The sequence below is a fragment of the Rhinatrema bivittatum genome, chromosome 5 (genome assembly GCF_901001135.1).
Source record: "Rhinatrema bivittatum chromosome 5, aRhiBiv1.1, whole genome shotgun sequence".
NCBI lineage: Eukaryota > Metazoa > Chordata > Amphibia > Gymnophiona > Rhinatrematidae > Rhinatrema > Rhinatrema bivittatum.
In genome coordinates, this window is record NC_042619.1 from 245,272,857 (window position 1) to 245,295,287 (window position 22,431).

Below are 22,431 nucleotides of genomic sequence, written 5' to 3' on the forward strand. Positions count from 1 at the left end.
CCACTGTTTTAAAAAATCCCCCTTGAATACATTCTTCAGTTTTTCAAGATAATATTCTCTTACATGCAGTAGCCTGATGACGACAATGGGATTCTGATGAGGATCGGTACAGATGCATCCCCAATTTATCAAGCTTAATAATAATGAAAGTACTTTTTTGCTGGTCCTGTTGCTTTATCAGGGCTTTCACTTATTCCGTGATGTCTGGATATTACTCAAAAAAAAAAATCTCTGAAATAGATAGGAAACGTGTAGTTTAAAAAGAAAATAAAGTCCTAAAACTCTGCTTTTATTAAAGGATTTAAAACTTCAAATTACAATACCAAGTAAGCCTTACAGAAGGATTCTTAACCTTCAATTCATAAGGGTTAGAACACCACCTACAGACTTCCTTTTTTCCTGAATTCAGTGTCCAAGGACTGTGGATCATATACCATGATGACTTAACATAGCGGAGAACACACATACATTGGAAGCTAAAATCAACTCTGTGTTACAGTTGTTCAATATTTACAGTGATCATAGCATCCAGCAAAAACATTTTTGGTAACTGTTAAGACAAATACTTTTAGTTATTATTATTATTACTATTATTAAATGTACCATGTGCATTCCTTTAAATGAACCCACTGTCCCTTATAGTAAAGAAACTGCTGCTTACATTAACTGAATCATTTAAATTAAAAATGTGTTCCTGTTGCAAGCCCCACTCCCCTTCGTCCTCATCCTCGGGTTCTGCTTCCAAGCAATTTCGAGTGTTTTCGTACAAAAAAACCTGCTCGTCTACATGTGCCGGGGCCAATCGGTTCCGCTTGGCGCTCACAACATTGGCGGATGAACCAAAGAGACGCTCGGGGAAGACCCTGGTGGCTAGAATACACCAATATTTCTGAAGTACCTTTGGTAACACAGGGAATAATGCCAGTCGGTCAGACCACCATTTCAGCGGGTCTTCATTCAGACCGAGAACTTTTTGTGACTTGAAGTTGCTCAGTTCCTCAATGATCTGAGCATGCCACTCCTCCTGGTCCTCCGAGCTGCCGCTCTGGCAGAAGATTTCTGCCAGCATGTTGTTGATGCTGCTGGTTGGGGGAGGGGTGGAAGAGATGATTATCTTTTTGAGTGCTGGCTCTTCGGAAATCGAAAACACTTTTTCATCGGGTCTGAACGAGCCATCCTTTCCCCTCTCCAGGAGGCTTTTCGCTTCCTCCACGACTCTGTTCTCAACTTGGGTGCGCTCAAAGGCGGAAAGGAAAGGAAGCTTTTTGTACCTGGGGTCCAGAAAAGTTGCAACATTAAGAAACATGTCTATCTCGGGCGTCTGCTGGTAGGTGGTAGATAACTCTTTGCCTATCACTTCCTTGGCCATGCTGATTTCTTTCAGATCAGTTTCTTTAATGTTCAATGTGGTATTGAGCAGCATGTGAAGAAGAGGTTTCACCATACTTATAATGGGGTATTTTGAAGTTGACATCATCTCAGCCACCTGTTTAAATGGCTGCAGTAAGTCCACCAGACCTTCTATTGTATTCCAGTCACTGGCCTCTAACATTAAGTGATGGTTATTGCTATCTTCAACCAGAACAGCTGCAATTACAAACTGTTGCTCCTTCAGACGCAGCAGCATAGCAAGTGTGCTACCCCACCAGGAAACACGATCGCTTATGAGCATGCAAGGCAACAGATTTTGCTGCTTCTGTTTCTCGCTTAACATGTACATTGCCACAGTGGATTGCTGAAAATATTCAACTAGCTTTCTGCACCTGGCAAGAAGCCCACAGAGTTTTGGAAGCCGAAAGGCTTCTTGTATTCCAACATTAAAAGTCTGTCCCAGACAAGGCATATCTACTGGAATATCCAAAAGGGAGCAAGCTTTTACAATGTGTTTACTGTAATCTGTTGTAGCACCAAAGACTTTTGTATTGATTCCCCATTCAATGAAGGCCTCATAAAGGACTCTGGTAATAGTCTCTGCAGTATTTTCCTCTGGCACTTCAAATGTTTTTAAGCATCGGGAGTTCACCGACAGGTAGTTAGAAGCACCATTGTTTAAAAAATGAACTGAAAGCGTCACATATAACCTATTCTGGTTTTCACTTCTCCACATATCTGTAGATATTCCACACCATAAAATGTCAGTAAGCTCCTTTAATACAATCTCTCTAACCAGGTTGTACTTTTCAGGTATTGCCTTAGTACAGAAGTACTTCCTGCTTGGAAGCTCATACCTGGGATCAGCTGTTTTTAAGAGGGCTTTAAACGTAGGCTCATCCACAATGGAGGCAGGATACATGCCCTCACAAATAAAGCTGATTACAGCAGATGTCATTTCTTGGTGCTTTTTGTTTTCATAGCTATGGCTGGTTTTCATGATTAAGGTTTCCTGAACAACCTGCTGCGAAGACTCTGGCTTCAGTTTCGAAAAAGCAGTGGCAAAGGCTTCCCTCATCTGTTCCGTGTTACTTTTCACAAACTCGCAGAACTCATCTGGGTGGTTCTTCTCAAGGTGGTAGGAAAGGTTGGACGTGTTCCCAGAATAGGCAATCTGCGCCATGCAGATGCGGCAGTAGATCTTCTTCCACTGCAGTATGCATCCTTCAGCATTGGTATCAAACCCAAAGTATTTCCACACTTTACTCTTCGCTCTGGGATGAGCAACTAGTTTAAGGTCTGACTGCAGACTTTCCGAGCTTTTGTTCTCCATTGCTTCTCAGCCGCCGTTCCACCCGTTTGATCCCTTCACTCATGAATGAGCACCTGCTAAAGGCAGGAAGATAAAACATACAATGAAAAAAGCATGAGTCTAATCACACTGGGCTACGTGAAATCAGAACTTTCACATAAAGCTTTTAGAACCATTACACTGAAAAAATAAATGCATATAAAATACCTGTAGAAAGATAAATTGTAATGACAAAAAAATTAATGATGATTCACTGGGCATTATTATACTGTGACTGCGTCAATGGATCGCGCACCATCACTCTTCAGCATCAGATCCATTTCCTAAACCATCATAGGTGATTATCATTTAATGGTCTATAACCATGTTCTTTTATCTTGGGATGCTGATGAGCTCACATCACAAATTTTATTCTGCATTCTAGGCTCACTGGAATATTTTCACTGATGAAACACCCCAGAAATTCTGTAAATTTTCAGGCTTCTCCACAATTTTCAGAGTTTGCCATAATTTTATTCCCTCTTAAACTTTCTGTACTGCAGCTTTCTTTATTTAGTGCATTTATTTAAGGAGGCATCATGCTGTGTGTCACCCTAAAAATAATAAGACCACAGGGGAGATTTAGACCATCATCAGCTATGAGCAAACAGGACAGAAATGCAAAAGAAGGTAGAAGAACAGAGGAAGAGTGTTAAGTTTACCAAAGGGGAAAATAAAGGAAACAAAAATGGGGTTTTTGTAGGTTGTGATACCTTACAAAGGAAAAGCAAACAGAAGAGGTATTATAAGGGCTTTCCTCTTCTGAAGAGGCCAGCAACATCTCAAAACCTCATGCACTATTACTGCTTTTTTTGCTAGTCTTAAGCTATCACAGCATACAAAAACTCCAGTTTTCTCCACAAACCATAGTAGGCAAATGGGGTGAAAACTGAATGGCCAAATGGCAACCCTCAAGTCTAACAATCCTTGATTTCAGTTTCTTCTGAAATACATCTTCGTGGAGTGCAATTCAGTTGGAAGTGAGCTGAAATGCATAATCATGCATGTGCAGTTTCACAAATTAGGCAAATACGATGAACAAACCTTTCACATTTTCCTGTCCTTCCCTGGGGTAATGTGTGATGTCACTAAGAGCTCAAGGTTCCTGAGGGAGTCTCAACCCTAAATCAAAGGACAAGAAAGCTACAAAAGTGAACATGCCTAGCAAATGGTCTGGAAAAGCAGTGACAATTTCCTCTAACCGAATGAAAAGATTAGACAGATATCTGGTGTCCCAAGAGACAAGGTAGGACTTTATAAAGCATTTCACATGCGAGGCTATAAAATAATAATTACTAATGTCTAGGTTTGGGGGGAGCAAGACTTCTGCATAATTTCTGCTCAAAACAAGAAAAATCTTCACAAATTTCTAGCGTACCTTCTGATGATCCAATTTTTGTGCACACTAGAACACTTGATTCAATTTCTTTTTATTATACTCTTTAGTTTTACAGCAGAATTTAAGATCTGCCATTTTTTTTCATTTCAAGTCTAAATGTGGCTCAGATTTCAAACAATTCAACTCTGTAGCAGTTAACGTACCAGTTAACTAGTGACTGAATTTCTTACCCCTTCCTCTCACGCCCCGTGGATTTATTCTTCCTGCTTCCCCACTCCCAAACTCATGTCAAGGTAAACAAGCATGAAAAGTGTTCATTTTTTGGCTAGCACATTTGTTTCTGAAATGTTATAAACCCCCCATGTACCATTTGTATTCAAAGTCTTTCCAAGTATTCTACAAGCAGTCTCTTATAAGTGGCAGACAGAGCCAGGAATTTGCAACTGGAACAGACTGCCTTTTTTGGATCTGGATCTAAATAGCTCTTCCCAGAAAAAACTGTCATATAGGAAATATCACATTATGACAACATAACCACAGGGCATTTGTTGACACTGGTTCTAAGTGAGAGGCCTGCTTGAGCTCTGCTGTGAACTAGTAGCATTTATACCTCCTTTCTACCCACCACCCAACCAAAATTGGTAATATCTCTCTCATATTTATATTTCCAAGAAATATGCAGAAAATATATATATATAACTAGACAGACTAGCTCAACCTCCAGCCCTCTACTCTACTCATTCCTCCCTGCCACACAAATTGCAAGGCTGTTTTAAGGCAAAGAAAAGCTGGACATGAATAGAGTGCTTTATTTAATAGGTATTTCTTATATACATTGTTTAAAAATTAAAGAGAACAGAATAGTTGTGTGGCGATATATCTAGTTAAAAAGAACAAAAAGTTTCTCAGACTACAACAGTAAACATTCATACCTTGCTGAAGGTAAAACGTAACAGCCAAGCTACTAAAGTTTTTTAAAGATATAATGCGTGCAAACTGGTTTATCACATACAACCCAGTTTATGTGAGTTAAAAGCAAAGTTAACGTACATAAACTAGCTTGTGATAGTATTAACGCAAATCTAGTTAATGAGATAAAAAATTATAACTCTTAGCATAGCAAAAAAGCAAACGCATTTAAAACATGCAAACTGTATCATAGTTGCATTAAATGCAAGAAGCTTAGCTACACCTTGCACATACCACAGCACTAGCAGTAATGTGTGCCTCACTTGCAGTTTATTAACATAGCGCTTTTGTATACCCACCCTCTATGATACCAAAATTGACAGCAAAATAAAAAAATAAAGTTTGCTCAAAATATTGCCCTAGTGAATATCCTCTCTGTATGTTGTTTAGAAATGCTTTTGCATAAAAAACAAGTCATAAAACACAAAATGCTCCTCAGGGAATGCTGACAGTGAAAGCTGCATCTGCTATTGGTAAGCTGAACTTGCTGGGAAAGTGTGTTTAAATTTTGCAAGGGTATTTTGTTGGAGGATTAAATTACTACTGTCTGTGTATATTTGTGAGCTAGTTTAAGGTTACCATTTAATTTTTTTTTTAACTTTATTTTCAGAATTTTCAGATTTAAACAAGTCAAAATAAGACATCCAGAAAATAGGGGATTAATAAAGGAAATGAAAAAAGAAATGGAAAACATTACATAAAACAAGTATATTCTATAAGACCACTATGTGGGGACCTAAATAGGAAACAAGAAACAAAGAAAAAGAAAGGCACAATATCAGATTAATCTTTCTATATAAAACAAATTGGATTACAACATTAGATACAAACAATGAGGGGTCCTTCTCGATTTAGAACTGATCAGAATCAAAGAAAATATATTTGTTAGTACCTGTTTTTATAATACACTTACAGGGAATTGCAAAAGAAATGATGCACCAATATCAAGCACTTGTTGCTTTTTAGCCAAGAAAAGCTTCCTTCTAAGTTGGGTCACCTTAGCAACATCAGGAAATAAGGCAAGTTGTTGACCTAAAAAGGATGTGTTAGCAGAATGAAAAAACATTTTCATAGTCCATATATGATCATGTTCCAGAGCAAATACAACAAGCAGCAGAGTAGCAGTGCCCTGTATTTCAATCTGAGATTCTTGCAAAAAAAGGTGTCGAATTATCTAATGCATTAACATGTGGTGAAACATGACTATTAGCATTCTCACTCTATCTAAAGGGTAAATAAAATGCTTTGGTAAAAGGAAAAACCAAATCAGGAGGAACTTTAAGAACCTAGTCTATGTAGAATTTCCTTAACAATTCGATTGGAGAAATACTCAAAGATTTAGGAAAATTAAGTATTTGCAAATGTAAATTTCCTCAACTTATTCTCTAGAATTTCTAATCTACGTTGAATAGATTCCTGACCTTTAATCAAAGACAAGTCACACTTCCCTAAAGAATCACACTGTTTTTCTAAGGAGGAAATGCACTCAGTGTTACTTTTAAGAACTTGATCGTGGTCAATTACTTGAGTTTGAATTTGTACAACTGCTGAATGAACATTATCAAAAATGGGTACCACACACTGTCCTAAACCCTTTACTGCAATCCAAAGAGTATCTAGTGTTATCTGTGCAGGAGTCTCAAGAACTGAAACTGCAGAAACAGGTCCCATGCTCAGATAAACCAGAAATCCATTGGTGCTCCTTGCCAGGTCCTCAGACTGAACCAAAGCAAGTTCTCCCACCTCATGGAAGGGACTCTGATCACTTTATGGTTGTAGAGGGACCTCCATAGAACTTGCTGAGACCACTGAGCTCAAAAGAGGTGGTAAAGCGAGAGTCAGGGCTGAGGGAGATGGAGCTCCCTAAAGAAGAAGTGGCATGGGAACCTATGCCTAGCTAGACAGGCTCTGTAGGAGTACTAGTGCCAGAAGGCGGCATATAACCCTCAATGGTTGGTTGAGAGAGAGAGGGCACCACTGCAGGCATAGGTGGGAGAAAGCGGATGGCTCCTTTTCTCTTCTCCCCCATTCAACCAGAGGGAAATGCAAATATGCAAAAGCACGCGCCCCTGAAGAGGATCTTTTATGGTGCTGACTGGCGCCAAGAAGATGGCGTCAGACGCTGGGCGGGAACCCAGAAATCACCACCGCCACAAGCCAGAAGGGATTGTAGAGTTCTGAGGTGGTCCAATGGTCTGGTCCAATGGTCTCTCTGCTCCAAAAGTGGCTTCCCCACTCTCTGCCGGTCCCCTACCATTTAATTTTAAGATTATAATTGTGTGTGCTTTGGAAAAATAGAGCTTGAACTAATTGTGTGTACTAGTATAAATTTACAATTTAATTCTAAGTTTATAATTCTAAGTTTGCAAAGGTCACTTGCTTGATCTGAGAAAGTGAGAGAACTGGTTGTTGGGCAAGTAGTCAATAGTGTTTGATTTTCACAACCCTTTCCAAGTCCCTCACACCTCAGTCACATTTTTTATACATAGATTACTACCCCCAGTATGAAGAAAATCTTCAATATCAGAGTCAATTAGTGATTTAGAACTATGTGTAATTCACACTACTTTTACTAATTTTAGTCTTATTGCTGGTCATTGACAAACATAAGACAACTAATACTCAAATTTAAAAACTCATAGATTTAAACATCTTTAAAAACTTTAACAACTCAAGAAATTAAGATGGAGTCAAAAGTCCAGCAGCTTTTTGCACTAACTGCCACATATATGATTACCCACCTGTTGGTGAGAGGTTATGTGTGCATCCTGTGCAAAGAGCTGCAGACTCTCAACAAGCCTGGTTTCTGGAGACCAGAGTGGCAGACTTGGGGGAGCTCAGGCAAAGAGGTAAATAGAGGAGGCCTTTAGGGGCATAGTACAGCAATCGCAACTCTAGTCTAGCAGCCTTTGTGCTGCTTTGGAAGAGCAGTCACCTGGAAGTTGATGTGATAGGAAATGATCCTATAGCTAGGACCTGCACTCCAGGTAATGCCTTATCCTCTCACACTAAGGATGAGTCTTCAGAGGCATGTGCCCAGGAGAGAAAGGTTAGGATGGCTGTCATAAATTGGTGATTTGATCATCAGGAATGTAGATGGTGGGCATGAGAATCATTTGGGAACTTGCCTGCTTGGTGCAAAGGTAAGAAACCTCACACTTCACCCATATAAGATTTTCAAGAGTGCTGGGGAGGAGACGACCTTTGTAGTACTTGCGAGAACCAATGACATAGGAAGGTGCAGAAAGGAAGTTCTGGAGGCTAAGTTTAAGTTTTTGGGTAGGTAGATTTAAGGATCAGCAAACAAGTTATAGATTATACCTTTTTATTGGACTAAGTTAATACATCTGTGACATCTATGTTAACCTCTCCATTAGGTCAGTGAAGAAGAGAGGATAGTTATTGAAAACAGCTGACCCTTAATTCCATGTATCCAAGTGAACTAAACATAGCAACCACAATTCTCAGCTTTTAGGTAGTAAACTGAAATCCAGAAACTCTAGGATTGCATTCTAAAAAATGTTCCCCTTTCCACATGCAAGGACCTAGAGACAGGCTGAGTTCCAAAGTCAAACTGCATGAATGAGAGGATGGTGCAGCGGAGAGAACTTTAGATTTGTTAGGAACTGGGAAAGGGAAAGCCTATTAAAACAAAATGGGCTCCACCTTATCCAGGATGGAACCCAAAGGCTGGCACTAACATTCAAAAAAGAGATACAGCAGCTTTTAAATTCGACCATGGGGGAAAGCTGATAGTTGCTCAGAAGCATGTGCTTCGGAAGGAGGTATCTTCCAAGAATACTTGCAAAACGGAAAGACAGAATATCTCAGTAGAGAAATTGTGGTTAAGACTGAAATAGCACAGATGGATGCAGATAAAAAGCACACATATGTGAATGGCTACACACCACCTGTATGATCTGCTAATAAACAGGTTGTGAATACAAATAAAAATACAAATTAAAAATATACTTTAAAATGTATGCATGCAAATGCAGAAGTCTGAATAGTAAGATTAGAGAGAATGTATGGCATTATACATTATAGGCATCTCAGAGATGTCGTGGGAGGAGGAAACCCAGTGGGGCACTGTGATAGAAGGCTATAAATTATATCTACGTGACAAGGCAAATCAAATTGGTGGAGCAGTAGCACTATATGTAAATGTAAAGGGAGGGCCGTAGAATAAAGAAGAATAAAAATCTTGCAGGAAACAAATTATTGTGTAGAATCCTTATGGGTTAATGATTAGGTAAAGAGGCAGTTAAAGCCCCCCCCCCCCCCAAAAAAAAAAAAAGAAATTGGACGCAAATGAAGAAAACAGGCAAGAATATAAATACTGGCCAGTCATGTGTAAAACAGCCATAAGATAGACCAAAATAGAATTTGAAAAAAAAGCTTTCTAGAAAGTCAAAAACTAATCATAAACATTTTTCCAAGTACATTGAAAGCAAAAAAAAATCCTGCAAGAGTGTCAATTGAATGCTAGATGGCTGAGGAGCAAAAGGAGTGCTAAGGATGGGAAAAGAAATAGCAGAAAAGCAATTAATTCTTTGCCTCTGTCTTTACTGAGAAGACTGGGAACATACTTGCACCTGAAATATACACTGGTGGTGATTATTCTGAGCAACTAAAACAAATCTCTGTTATAATGGAGCATGTAATAGATCAAATTGACAAACTAAAATGTAACAAATCACTAGGACTGATGGCATCCACATCTGAGTCCTAAAAACACTCTTAATATGAAACTGCAAACCTATTATTAGTAATCTGGAACCTATCATTTAAAACAGCCACAATACATGAAGACTAGAGAGTGACCCATGTGATGATAATTATTAAAAAGAGGCTCCAGGGGTGATCTGGGAAACTATAAATTGTGAGCCTGACATTGTGAGCCTGACATTGGTGTCAGGCAAAAACATAATTGCATGCCTTATAGGCAAACACGGCTTAATCGGGAAGAGGCAATATAGTTTTAGCAATGGAAAGTCTTGCCTTACCAATCTTTTGGATTTTTTCTGAAGATGTAAATAAACATGTAGATAAAAGTAAGCCAGCTGATGTTGTGCATTTGGATTTTCAGAAGGTATTTGCCATAGTCCCCCATGACAGACTCCTCAGGAAATTAAAATGTAATGGGATAGGAGACAGTGTCCTACTGTGGATTGGTAACTGATTAAAAGACAGGAAGCAGAGGGTCAGTTTTCCAAATGGAAAAAGATTATTAATAGAGTGCCACAGGGATCAGTATTGGGAACTGTGCTGTTTATCATATTCTTAAATAATTTGGAAAAAAAATCAACAAAAGAGGTAATCAAATTTGTAGATCACACAAAATTATTCAAAAATGTTAAAACAAAACTGCATTGCAAGGAAATGCAGAATGACCTTGCAAGACTAAGAGACAAGGCATATGAATGGCAGATGACAATTAATGCAGAAAAGTACAAAGTTGTGCACATAGAGAAAAATAATCCCAATTACAGCACATAATAGGTTCCGTATTAGAAATTACCACCAGGAAAAAGACCTTGGAGTCTTCAGCTCAATGGACAATACACTGAAATACTCAGCTCAGTGAGCAACGGAGGTCAAAAAAAGCAAAGAGAATGTAAAGAATAATCTGAAAAGGAATGCAGAATAAGAGAAAAATTATCATAATGCCTCTGTAACCATAGTCTGACCACAGCTTGAGTGGAACAGCTCCCCTATAAAGAAAGGCTTTTCAAGGTAGAGCTTAGAAAAGAGACAGCACAGAGGGACACAATAGAAGTTTCTAAAATCATGAAGGGGTAAAATGGTTAAATAAGGTGAAATTGGTCCTTACCTGCTCATTTCCTTTCCTTTAGTCCTGGCAGATCAGTCCAGATCAACGGGGTTTTCCCTTCCTACCAGTAGAGGGAGACAGAGGACAAATCCTTTTGCCTTCACATTGCCTCTCTATATAATGCGGTCCCGGAGGTGTCTGTAGTCTATTGCCCAAGCTGAATATGCATTCCTTCCCGTTATGCCTGAGCCCCAGCGTACCCCTTTCCTGGAAAAGCATTTTGTTTGCCTCTGCTCACTCCCCAGAGTAGCTGTTAAATACTTTATTTCACTGTGTCTGCAGTCTGGCGAAAACAGAAAGTACTAAGAAAAAGAAAACAAAATCTGAGCCTTAATGTCTCTCTTCCCTTCCTCAGGTTTCTACCGCATAAGGAGTAATTACCCTTCCTGCTCCTTATCTCCTAATATCTTCCCATCTTTTTTACTTACCATAAGTAAAGCAAGAGAGAAAAAAAAGAAAATTCCTCTTAGGGCGGGTTCTGGACTGGTCTGCCATGACTAAAGGAAAGGAAATTAGCAGGTAGGGAGCAATTTCATCTTCCTTCATGTCCTGCAGACCAGTCCAGACCAACAGTGATGTACGTAAGCAGTACTCATGCCAGGTGGGGAATGTCCCAGAGTTGCCTGCAGGCACCCCCTTCTGTTCCTGCATATTTAACCTAAAGTGTTTACTGAAGAAATGCAGCGAGGCCCAAGTGGCTACTTTGCTGATTATCTAGCGGCAAAACTGCCCCAGCTTCTGCCCATGACGCCACCCGGGCTCTGAATCAGTGCGACTTGAGCCTCTCCGGCACTTTCTTCACTTTAAGCATGTAAGATGACACTATTGCCTCCTTAATCCATCTTGTGATAGAGGCCTTTGACACTGCCTCCCCTTTGTGTGGCCCTGCATACAGCACAAACAATCTATCCGACCTTATGAAGTGGTTAGTGGCCTCTAGATATCTAAGAAGGATCCTTCTGACATCCAGACCTTTCATGTTTACCTTCTTGCTTGTCCTCCTGTCTCTCTTAAAGCCTAGCAGCACCACTGACTCATTAATATGAAAACACGATATCACTTTGGGTAAGAACGAAGAGACCAGTCTAACTGAGACCGTCTCTCTGGAGAATGACAAAAATACAGATCCCTGCATGATAGGATTTGCAGCTCTGAAATTCTTCTAGCTGAACAGATTGCTACCAGCCACACCATTTTTGGTGTAAGGTAATTTATTGATACCTGTTTATTGACATTCGCAGCACTAGGTTTAGGTCCCATGCTGTTACCTGGTTTCCCTTGGAGGACATACTCGATTTGCTCTTTTTAGAAATCATCATATGTCTGCCTCTGTTCCTATAGGGATCTCATTAACCTGTTCTATGAAGCAGGAAACTGCTGCCACCTGTACCTTTAATGAATTTACCACTAGGCCTTTCTCCAGGCCTGCCAGCAGGAATTGCAAGATTATTGGCAAATGTACCTTCTTTGGATTGGCACCGCACTGTTCACAACAGCATCAAAGTATTAACAAACTCTGGTATACAATCAAGAGGTGGAAGGTTTCCATGCCTTTAATAATGTAGAGATGACTTGCCTAGAGTACCTTTTTTTCTGCAATCTCTTCCTTTCAACAGCCAGGCCTTAAGTGAGAAGGGACTTGGATCTTCCATGTACCCTGGGCCCTGATGAAGCAGCCCTAAGATTGGGTTGAATTTTATTGGTTCACTATGCTGCACCTGAGAAGGTCTACATACCAAAGCTACCTTGGCCAATGCAGGACCACCAATACTACTGTTCCTGGGTAACTGGCAATCTTCCTGATGACCCTGGCGGGAATATGTAGAACAGTGCTCTTTGTGACCAGGACTTCGTTAATGCGTCCATTCTCTTGGCTAGGCCGCTTCTTGACTTGCTGAAGAACTGTTCTGCCTTTGTATTCTTGTGGGTTGTCATAAGTCCCAAATGGGACGTCCCCATCAGACTACTATCTGATGGAAGACAAAATCCATTAGTTCCCATTTGCCTGATTCCAGCTCTTGGTGACTTAAGAAATCTGCTTGCACATTCTCCAATCCTACTATATGAGTTGCAGAGATGTCTTGTAAGTACGGTACTTCTCTGCCCATTGCATCAGCAACTGGGCTTCATTTTGCGCTTGCTTGCTCCTTGTGCCTCCATGCTTGTTCATATATGCCACTGCTGTGGCACTGTCTAAATAAACCTTTACTGCTTTCTCTCGGAGAATTTCCTGAAACTGAGGCAACACTAGGGCACTCATTGACCACCTTGTATCCTGCAGGGACCAGAGGCCTTGCGCTATGTGTGTTTCACAATGCGCTCCCCAGCCTTTCCAGATGGCATCCGTGGAAAGCAGAGTTGCTTATCTGTAACAGATGTTCTCCGAGATAGCAGGATTTGGTGCTCACACATGGGTGACATCTTCAGATGGAGCCTGGCACACAACTTTGACCTCAAAGAACTAGAACTTTCAAACATGCCCTACTGAGCATGTGCAGCTGTAGTCATCACCCTGCCCCCTAGGCAGAGTCCCTCAGTCCATAATATAGCCAATACATGGAGAAACCAACTCCCAGGGGAGAAGGGTGGGTTTTATGAGGACTAACATTCTGAGTCCTCAGAGAACACCTGTTACAGGTAAGCAACTCTGCTTTCTCTGAGGACAAGAAGGATGGTAGTCCTCACACATGGGTGAATATCAAGCTATAGGTTGTCCGAGCAGGACAAGCAGGAAACCACACTGTGCTGAAAGCACCACCTCTCTCCCTTTTGCCTGTGAGGCAGTCGACCCACAAAGGGGTCTAGGCAGGAAGAGTTGGGTTCTACAAAAAGAAAACCATAGAAAAGACAGACACAAAACCCCGATGTGTAGCAGAGGCACCTAAGGCAGGGGAGTGATGCAAGTGCCAGCAAGAAACATACTCCGCATCACAGAAAACATTACAAGCAGGATTTCAGATCAGTAAACCTTGACAATAACAGTAGGTCTAGAACCTCCTGGATACAGGAAAAAGTCTAGAGATGTAAACAAGAGGAGGACTCTTGGATGAAGACCGCACAGTTTCCTTCGGTGTTTCAAGACAACCGAAAAACCAACTGGGGCTCAAAAACTCCCCTGAAAGAAACTGCAGTCAACTGACATCCGAAGGACAGAATATCTCTGCAGAAATGTGCACATGTTTGGCTAATAGGAATAAAGGCAGAAAACCCAAGCAACGCTTGGAAGAATGATCAACAACAGCAGGGTCTGTGACAGACCTACGTGCCAAAGCACCAGACATAGCTGACCAGCAGTACAGCATCAAGAGTTTCAAGGGATGAAAGAAAATCCCTGAATGGGATCACTAGTCCAAACCCCCAAGCAGGGAGGTATATTAGAACTGAAGCTCACCTACACTGCACCCTGTCAGGGGCAGGGCTATCCATCCTATCTACAGGATAGTTCAGGTGAGCAGGAAAACCCTTTGGGCAACATAGTGAAGTGAGAAAAGCTAAAGGCAATATTGGCCAGAGCTTGGCAAAAATATAAGGAAAACGTGGTGTATCTTTCCCTGCAGGTATACAGTAAGATATACGACAATATATATATATATATATATCTTTTTCTCCCCTCCCCCTGACATTCCAATTGGAAGTCGGAAGGAGCAAAGAACACGAGGCATACTGTTAGACTGCAGGGGAAAGCACAAGTTGCTAAGCTGTATAACTCAATCCCAAGCAAATAACTGACTGCCAATTCCAGTAAGGAGTTACCCACCGAGATAGAGCCCTCAGCCTGCTTGGAACAGCTGAAGCTGAGAGCAAATTCCACGGGGAAGCCGGGGTGCTGCAAGTGCAAACCCCTATCAAGCAGGATTTCTTAAACGGCCTGCTTGCCATGAGGGAAACACACATATACCCATATAGTAGAGGGCCACTTGAGAATAGAGCCCTCCGCTGTAAAAGCAGCTGACCGGTACTCATACAGTGGTGTCCCATCCTATGGATGGTGGCATTAACTATGACCCCACTCGCCATGCTTCTGGGTAGAATCCCATGGCACAGCAAAGACCAAGCACTACTTGCTAGAGTTTGACTGCGTGCTGCCAAAGGGCAAAGCACAGAGTGTGTGATGATGTCTTCCTTGCTAGTGCTCCCTAGCACTTTGTGGTGCAAAATTGACATGTTAATGGCAGAACCCTGACATGGCTGAGAACTACACAGACAGGGAGAATGCCGCCTGCCATCACCCGAGGCACTTGTAGAAGATGCTTTTGCCATACCCGACCACACATACTGTACACCACTATCACAGTAACTCCCAGTGGAGTGCACAGGAACAGTGTGCCGACTGTGTCCCCAGTACTGCTGGGGCTCTGGGACTGGAAGGATGGTGGGTGACATACTATGACATCGCTCCTTCCAGTACCTGATAACGCTCCAAGAGGCTGTACAAAACCCTTGATCTGTGTCAAGAATGGCTCACCGCCATTTCCCTCATGGAACAACAGCAGCAAAGTCCATGGCGACCGAGAGTGCCAGTAGGGCCCATAGCGCTTTCATGCTCATCAACGATGGATGACATCAAGGGCACCAAATGACGCTGTGCCCAGGGCTTCAATGGCGTTGACCAAATCTTTATCGGTTTGACTGTATATAGCGCCATCGCTGATGCCACAGGCGCCCTTGGACCTCAACAGCCTGGTGGCACCAACAGAGACCCTGGTGCCTGAAAGCATCGATGGAACAGTGGTACCAAGGATGCCAGGGGTTCCTGCATGCAGAGGCTCTGCAGCCCCAACACATTCCATCAGTGCCCAGTGGAACCAATGACTGCCAGTGCCATCGACTGTTCCCCTCAGCTCACCTATCCATCCGAGGACATTGATACTGTGAGCTTGATGGCATCCCTCACCAGTGGTTATGGCTGACAATAGCCTCGCTAGCACTCACTAGTACCAATGGTGCACGAATCCAAGCGGGGCTTCAAATGCCCTCCAATCCCAGGTAGCTCAGGGCCCCCGAGATCATTGGCATCCATGGTGCCCGATAACCATAGCCCAGTGATGACACAGCACAATGCCTCTCAGTGCCTTGTCGGGACACTGCCATGGAACCTCGAGGACACCAGACCATTGCACTTGGATGCCTCAGTGTACCAGGGTGCCTTGAGTAAATGGTGACACTGGCACTCGATCCGTTCAAGGTGAAAATCCGTCACTCGAGGGCTTCAGTGGCACTGGAACGTTGACGGACTTGGGAATGACCATGGGGCTCAATGGCGATCTAAGTGCCTCATTGGTGGTGCTCGACATTGTCGAGAATGGCAACAAAAGGCATCTGTGGCCACCACTCCTGATGCCTCCATAGATGCCCTTGAAGGCATCAAGGGCATCTATGGTATTGGGACTGCTCAGCACCTTGATGACATTGAGGCCACACATTGCGACAGCTCCAAGGGCGGCCGTGGCATTGAGGCCATTCACCTCTATTGCATCGGGGGTGACCACTCACGTAAATCAGCGGTATGGATTGGACCGAGGTATCCATGGTATGGATGGGACTCGATGCCGCTACTCCGCCACCTTGAGGCCCAAGGCGCTTGATGACGCCATGTCCACAGATGCCTACGGCACAGAAAGGCCCTTATGGCATAGAGGGTGCTCCAGCATCTCGACAATGTTAAGGGTGACCCTAACGCTCAATCTCAGTCCTGGTCCCCGACGCAGGATAGATGCATCAGATGAAGAGTACACTGGTCACAGATGTACACGGGCAACCATTACTGGACTTAGCACAGAAGGTGCGGCAGCAAGCTGCTTGCCCAAGCTCCTGCTCACCCTCTCTCACAAGAAAACTTCACTGCCATCACCAGCAAGCAGGAGAGGAAGTTATGTCAGTCAGGGCTCCTTCTGTGGAGACTAGTTCCTTTGAATGTGGGAAGGATGAGCTCTTCCATTCCACAGAAACAGTATGGTCTTTGATCTCTGCACTATCTGAACCTCCATCAATGCTGATCGATCGATGAAACGACATGGAACTCCTGCCCGAGTAGAATTCAGGCAAGTCTCCAGGCTCAGTGGTCTATACGTATCACCCACGGACTGCACTCAGTCAGTCCTGCCAGCAACTGACAAAGGTACAAAAACAGACAGAGCAAGGAGAGGACACAGAAACTAAACTGCAAGTGCAGTATTTATTTATTTTTCTTCTTTTTAAGGAATAAAAATAGACTCTGGCAGATTGCATAGAAACTAAGGCCCACAATGCAACTAGCAGTCAGGGGAAAGAAGAAGAAAAAAGGAAAGAAAACAACTGCAGCTCTAGAAAAAAAAATCACTTACTAAAACTGAGGAAAGAGCAAAGCTGAATACTGTAATATGCACGGCTCCTGCGACCACATGGCTCTGCAGAGAAAAAAAAAAAAGTCTAAGCTCTGCCTAGGGGGCAGGGTGATGACTACAACTGAACATGCTCAGTAGGGCATGTTTGAAACTTCGAGATACTTTGATTTCAAAGTTCCATGCCGGGTTCCATGAGATGTCACCCAAGTATGAGAATTATCATCCTGCTTGTCCTCAGAAATTATTATCTACTGGGGAGTCTCCAGGCTTATTCCTTTCTCCAGGTTGGTTCTGGACAGCCACCAGTTAAGGCTGTCTGTCTTGTTTAAAAGAGGGAGTCGCTCAAAATATCCCTGCTGCAGTGACCACCTGGAAAGAAGACTTTCTTCTTGTAGAGGTCGCATATGAGCTCTCGCCCAGGGGACTACCTCTATGGTTGCTCATAGAACCCAAAAGGTGTAAATATGTCCAGGCTGTCTGGCTTTAGCCCTTCAGAAATTATCTGATCTGATGCTGCAGCTTGTGAATGCTCTGCTATGGCAAAAATACCTTGGCTATTCTTGTGTCGAAACAAGCTTCCAGATGTACCAATTCCTGAGAAGGCTGTATGTGGCTTTTGGCTTGGACCCTATGCAGCCTAAGTCCTGTAACACCTTTACCACTCTCTGAGTTGATTGCACCCTCTCCTGGACTGAGTTGGCTCTTATCAACCAATTGTCCAAGTATGAGTGAACGCAGATTCCCTCCTTGTTAAGGAACGCCGCGAGTACAGCATCACCTTTGTGAAAGTTCTGGGAGCTGTTGCAAGCCCAAATGGTAGTGCCTTGAACTAAAAGTGACATCTTTCTACTACAAACCTCAGAAACTGTAGATGGCTTTGCCTAATCGGTACGTACCGGTATGCTTCTGTGAGGGCCAAGGAAGATAGGTATTCCCCTTTGCAGACTGCCGCAATTACTGTCCTGAGTGACTCATCAGAAAATGGGGTATATTCAAGTACTTGTTTACTCGTTTTATGTCTAGTACTGGTCGAAACGTGCCTTCCTTCTTTGGCACAATAAAATATATTGAGTATTTTCCTCCTCCTTGCTCCTGCTTCGTACCAATACAATGGTATCCAGCTGTAGCAATCTGTGTAATCTCCTCCAGATCTCTATTTTCTTTGAATCCCTGCATGTTGATTTTGCATAGCTTTCACGTATTGGAGCTTTCAGTTCCAATGTATAACCTTGGCAAACCACCTCTAGTACCCATTTGTCGCCTGTGATATGAGCCCACTCCTTGTAGAACTTTTTTAAGTAGCCCCCCACTAGTGGCTTTCACAATTGTCAGAAGGCCCTTCTACTTGCAGGTGCCGCTCTGAACTTACCTTCGCAATTTCCCTGCCTACTGTTTCGAAAGGACTGCAACCTCTCAGCAGACCAAGCCCTCTGGGGTCCCCCTGACCCTGGCTTATACTGTCTGACCTCCCGCAGAAAAGGTTTAATGCCAGGGCCCCGAGCTATGGGCTTCCTGACTTCCGACAGTCTCTGTGGCTTTGGACTCCCCAAACTCCTTCACCATTGTGGCCAAATGTTCATCAAATAACAGGTTCCCTTTGAAGGGCAGCCTGGTCAACCTTGCTTTGGAGGCTGAATCTGCCAACCAATTTCTTAGCCATAGCAACCGCCTCGAGATAACTGCCATGACTGCCTGCTTAGAAGAGATCCTTATGATGTCATATAGGGTGTCTGCCAAAAAGGCTACCCCCGATTCCATAAGTATCTGTTCTGGGCCTCCCTGGTCCTGCCCTTGCTGCAAGCAACAGACCATTGCCCTTGCTATGTAGTCCCCACAAATTGCTGCTTGCAGGGCTAAGCTAACCAGATCAAAAGGATCTCTTTGGAAATGTGTCCAGTTTATGATCCTGAATATCCTTAAGGGCTGCCCCTCCTTCCACAGGCATTATGGTTCTTGACAATGCTGCCACAGCAGCATCCACCTGACTTCTTTTAAAGAATTTCTCTCTCCCTTGTAGAGAAGACAGGCCTTCAATGGTTCTAAACAGTTTTAGCACCAGTTCCAGATAAACACTGTGGATCCCTAAAGGCTAGAGGTTGGAATTAAAGAAAAGAGTACAAGGGGGTAACTTGCTGGTGTGGCAGTTGCTAACCTTAAAACAATAACAGTATCAAGACTTAATGCAACTCCATCATTGCTCTCTGCTTCAACGGCAGTGGGAAAGGGGAATTGGATTCAGACAGCAACCAACGAGGACCCTGACTTTTATGGTTTGGGGAGCAAATAAACATGGGGGGTAACTTGCTGAGGTGGCTTTTACTAACCTTAATCAATGAGCCTGATATTTGTGATGCGGCTCCTTCATTGCTCTTTGCTTCCACGGCAGGGTTAGGGAAAACTGGATTCAGACAGCATCTGAGGGCCCTGACTTTTATGGTCTGGGAAACTAGCCATAAAAAGGTAATCCAGGACCAGCGGAAGCACTAGGCAAGCTAGGCCTGGGTCTAGGGCGCCTAATCCCCTTGCACCGGCCCTGGAGAAACCTGAACAGTGCAGCAGATACTGGCATAAGCTTGCTGGGCAGACTGGGTGGATCATTTGGTCCTTTTTCGGTTGTCATCTCTGTTTCAGAGTGACCCACCTCTCTGCTATAATATCTTGAATGCCAAATGCAGCATGAATGCTTTCGCTGGCTTCTTAATATCTGTAAGGATTGGGTTACCTTTGGGCATATCCTCTTTTAGCTGCCCCTTCTCAAACCGCAAAAACTTAGAGACTTTAGAAATGAGAGAACTCATCTCCTGCTGTCTAAACAGCCTAACCGCTGAATCCTCGGTTTGTGAATGCAGTTCTCCGTCTGTCAGCTCCCGATTCTCCAACGGAAAAGATTTCCTCCCCTAATCATGACACTGGTGCGACATTCTCCCCTACAGCTCCCAATGTGCTCTCTTCCTGGAGGGACTTTGTTTCTTGCCCCTCGGGCCTTGGAGCTGAAGACTCTGCTGCCCCTTTAATTCTAAATAGCCTTGTGCATCTTCTTAATTAAGTGCACTGAAAATTCTGGGCTCCTTGTCTTCCTGCCCTCGCTCCTGTATAGGAGATGATCTTCGCAAGCCTGATGTTCCCAGGGGCCTTTGCACCAGCGGTACTGAGAGGGGCTGGAACCCAGGGCTGTGACAAGAACGTTCCCCTTGCTCTTGGGGACTATGTTGCCTTTTTTTTCCCCATCGCAGGTCTTAGAAAAGGAATCTGCGATAGTCAACATGTGCCATGCCCCATACCCCCTGCACTTCCTCCCCTTCTCCAAACCTGGTCTCCGAGGGGGAGGGGGAAGGGGAGGGGAAACATGGGCAGAGTCCTCCATTAAAGCGCCACTTCTCCACGTGCTGGGAAATACCAAGGCAGACACTCAGACTGCCCTGAGGGTAAGGGAGAGCAGACATCGCTGGCTGTCCCTGCAACCAATCCCCCGACTTGGCCCCGGCCTACCAGGAAGGAGCGCTACCCACTTCCTGGGCAGTTAAACTCCAAGGCCCATTTCTTTCCTTTATTTTTTTTTTTTGCTAGACCTTCTACCTACCATCTGCTGGAGGCAGAGGACCACTGACGCCTCCTCTGATGAAACTGCATTATATAGAGAGGCGATGTGAAGGCAAAAGGACTGGTCCTCTGCCTCCATCTCCTGGTAGGAGGAGAAAACTGCAAGACGAGAGGAAAAGGACAGTTATTTACCCTTTCAAATAATACTAAAACATGGATACTCCATGAAAAAAGTCAACAGATTTAAAACAAATCATAGAAAATACTTTTTCACTCACCACACAAGCTGTGGACTCTGTTGCCAGAGGACACGGTCAAGGCAATTATCATAGCAGGAATTAAAAGCGGTTTGGACAAGTTCCTGAAGGAAAAGTCCACAAAACATTAGCCAGGTAGACTAAAGAAAGCTACTGCTATCCCTGGAAGTAACAGATCTACTTTTTTGGATCTGCCAAGTACTTGTGATCTGGACTAGCCACAGTCAGAGAAAGGATGTTGGGCTTGATGGATCTTGATCTAACCCAGCATGGCATTTCTTATGTTCTTATGGTGATTTTCTCACTAAAACATAATGTTCTGTGCTTATGTATAGAAACTGAATTGAATTTCACTAGCCTACATATTATTGGCATTAAGAAGCCTCTTTAGGACCTAAACTATATTAGCTATTTAATAAAATTTCACTGAAAACATCTGCGCTACAAAAACGCACCCTGTTTCTATGGTAATTTTACTACTAAGTAAACCCTTCAATTAAATTAATAAGATCATGAAAACTCTGTAGAAATATGATTCAGTACACAGACAAACATCAGACATGGTGATTTTCAGCATTACTATAATGAAAACACAGTAACAGTGTTTGCTAAGAAGTCCATCACTCTTTTGCAGGTTACTCCGAGAATACACATCATCTTGAGGGCCAATTCACACTTTCCAGAGAGATCAGAGCGAGTACATAGCTTATATGGGATTCCTACCATCTAAACTTCACACAAACAGCCCTGCATAAAGGACAGAAATATTCAGTCGTGCGCATCCTTCTGTCCTCTCACGTTTGCCTAGTTCCTCCCCGAAAAATGCCTTGTATGGAATGCGGTTTCTTTTCTGACATCACCAAGATGCATTCTGGAAGAGGAAGCCATCCACTCTAGTGAGGGGTTTTGTTCAGCCACACATGCGCAAAGGGAAAGAAATGTATACAAAACTGCACTTATCTCCTTCTTCCCCTTTCTTCTCTCATCCCTTCATCAACCGTTCCTACTGTTCATCAATCCCTCACTCTGTACACCGCCTCCCCTCACTTAGCTCCTTTTTCAAAACTGCTGTGGTTTTCCCCTGCTTTAAGCAGCTCTCTTGATCCCAACATTTTGTCGGACTGGAGACTTATTTCCCCTTCTTCACTTTCTTTCCAATGCCCTGGAAAGGGTGGAACATTAGCAGCTCTAGACTTCCTTCCCTCCACCGACGGCAGGTACCCATTCTAATCCAGGTTCCAAGCCATAAAAACTGTGCTTCGACCCATCCAGGGCTGCCTGTCTAAAGACATTAACAGTGCCGATCACAATACCCTATCTACTCTTGCAACCCTGACTTCTCTGATTCAGTCCTTGCCTGGTTTACTTTCTACCCATCCCAGTATTCTTTCACTGCCGTTGTCTCTCTTACTCTGTGGCCTTCTCTCTCTCTCTGTGCTTTGCAAGGT

At 43.2% G+C, this 22,431-nt stretch overlaps 1 protein-coding gene across 14 annotated transcripts in view; it reads right to left on the reverse strand.

Moving 5' to 3' along the window:
* Nucleotides 1-263: 263 nt before the first annotated feature.
* The window catches only part of ZBED1 (zinc finger BED-type containing 1), a 59,985-nt gene continuing 37,817 nt past the window's right edge, over nucleotides 264-22,431 (reverse strand). For 3 of the 14 annotated variants that reach the window (XM_029603656.1, XM_029603655.1, XM_029603657.1), the window contains exons 2-4: nucleotides 5,944-6,062; nucleotides 3,767-3,844; nucleotides 264-2,760 (exon numbers count right to left, since the gene is read on the reverse strand). In XM_029603656.1, the coding sequence (XP_029459516.1) occupies nucleotides 617-2,704 (2,088 nt within the window). In that variant the 5' untranslated portion in view covers nucleotides 2,705-2,760; nucleotides 3,767-3,844; nucleotides 5,944-6,062 and the 3' untranslated portion in view covers nucleotides 264-616. Of the gene's footprint in view, nucleotides 2,761-3,766; nucleotides 3,866-5,943; nucleotides 6,063-22,431 lie in introns of all 14 variants that reach the window. The other 11 variants (XM_029603666.1, XM_029603665.1, XM_029603667.1 and 8 more) reach the window with 7 other exon arrangements.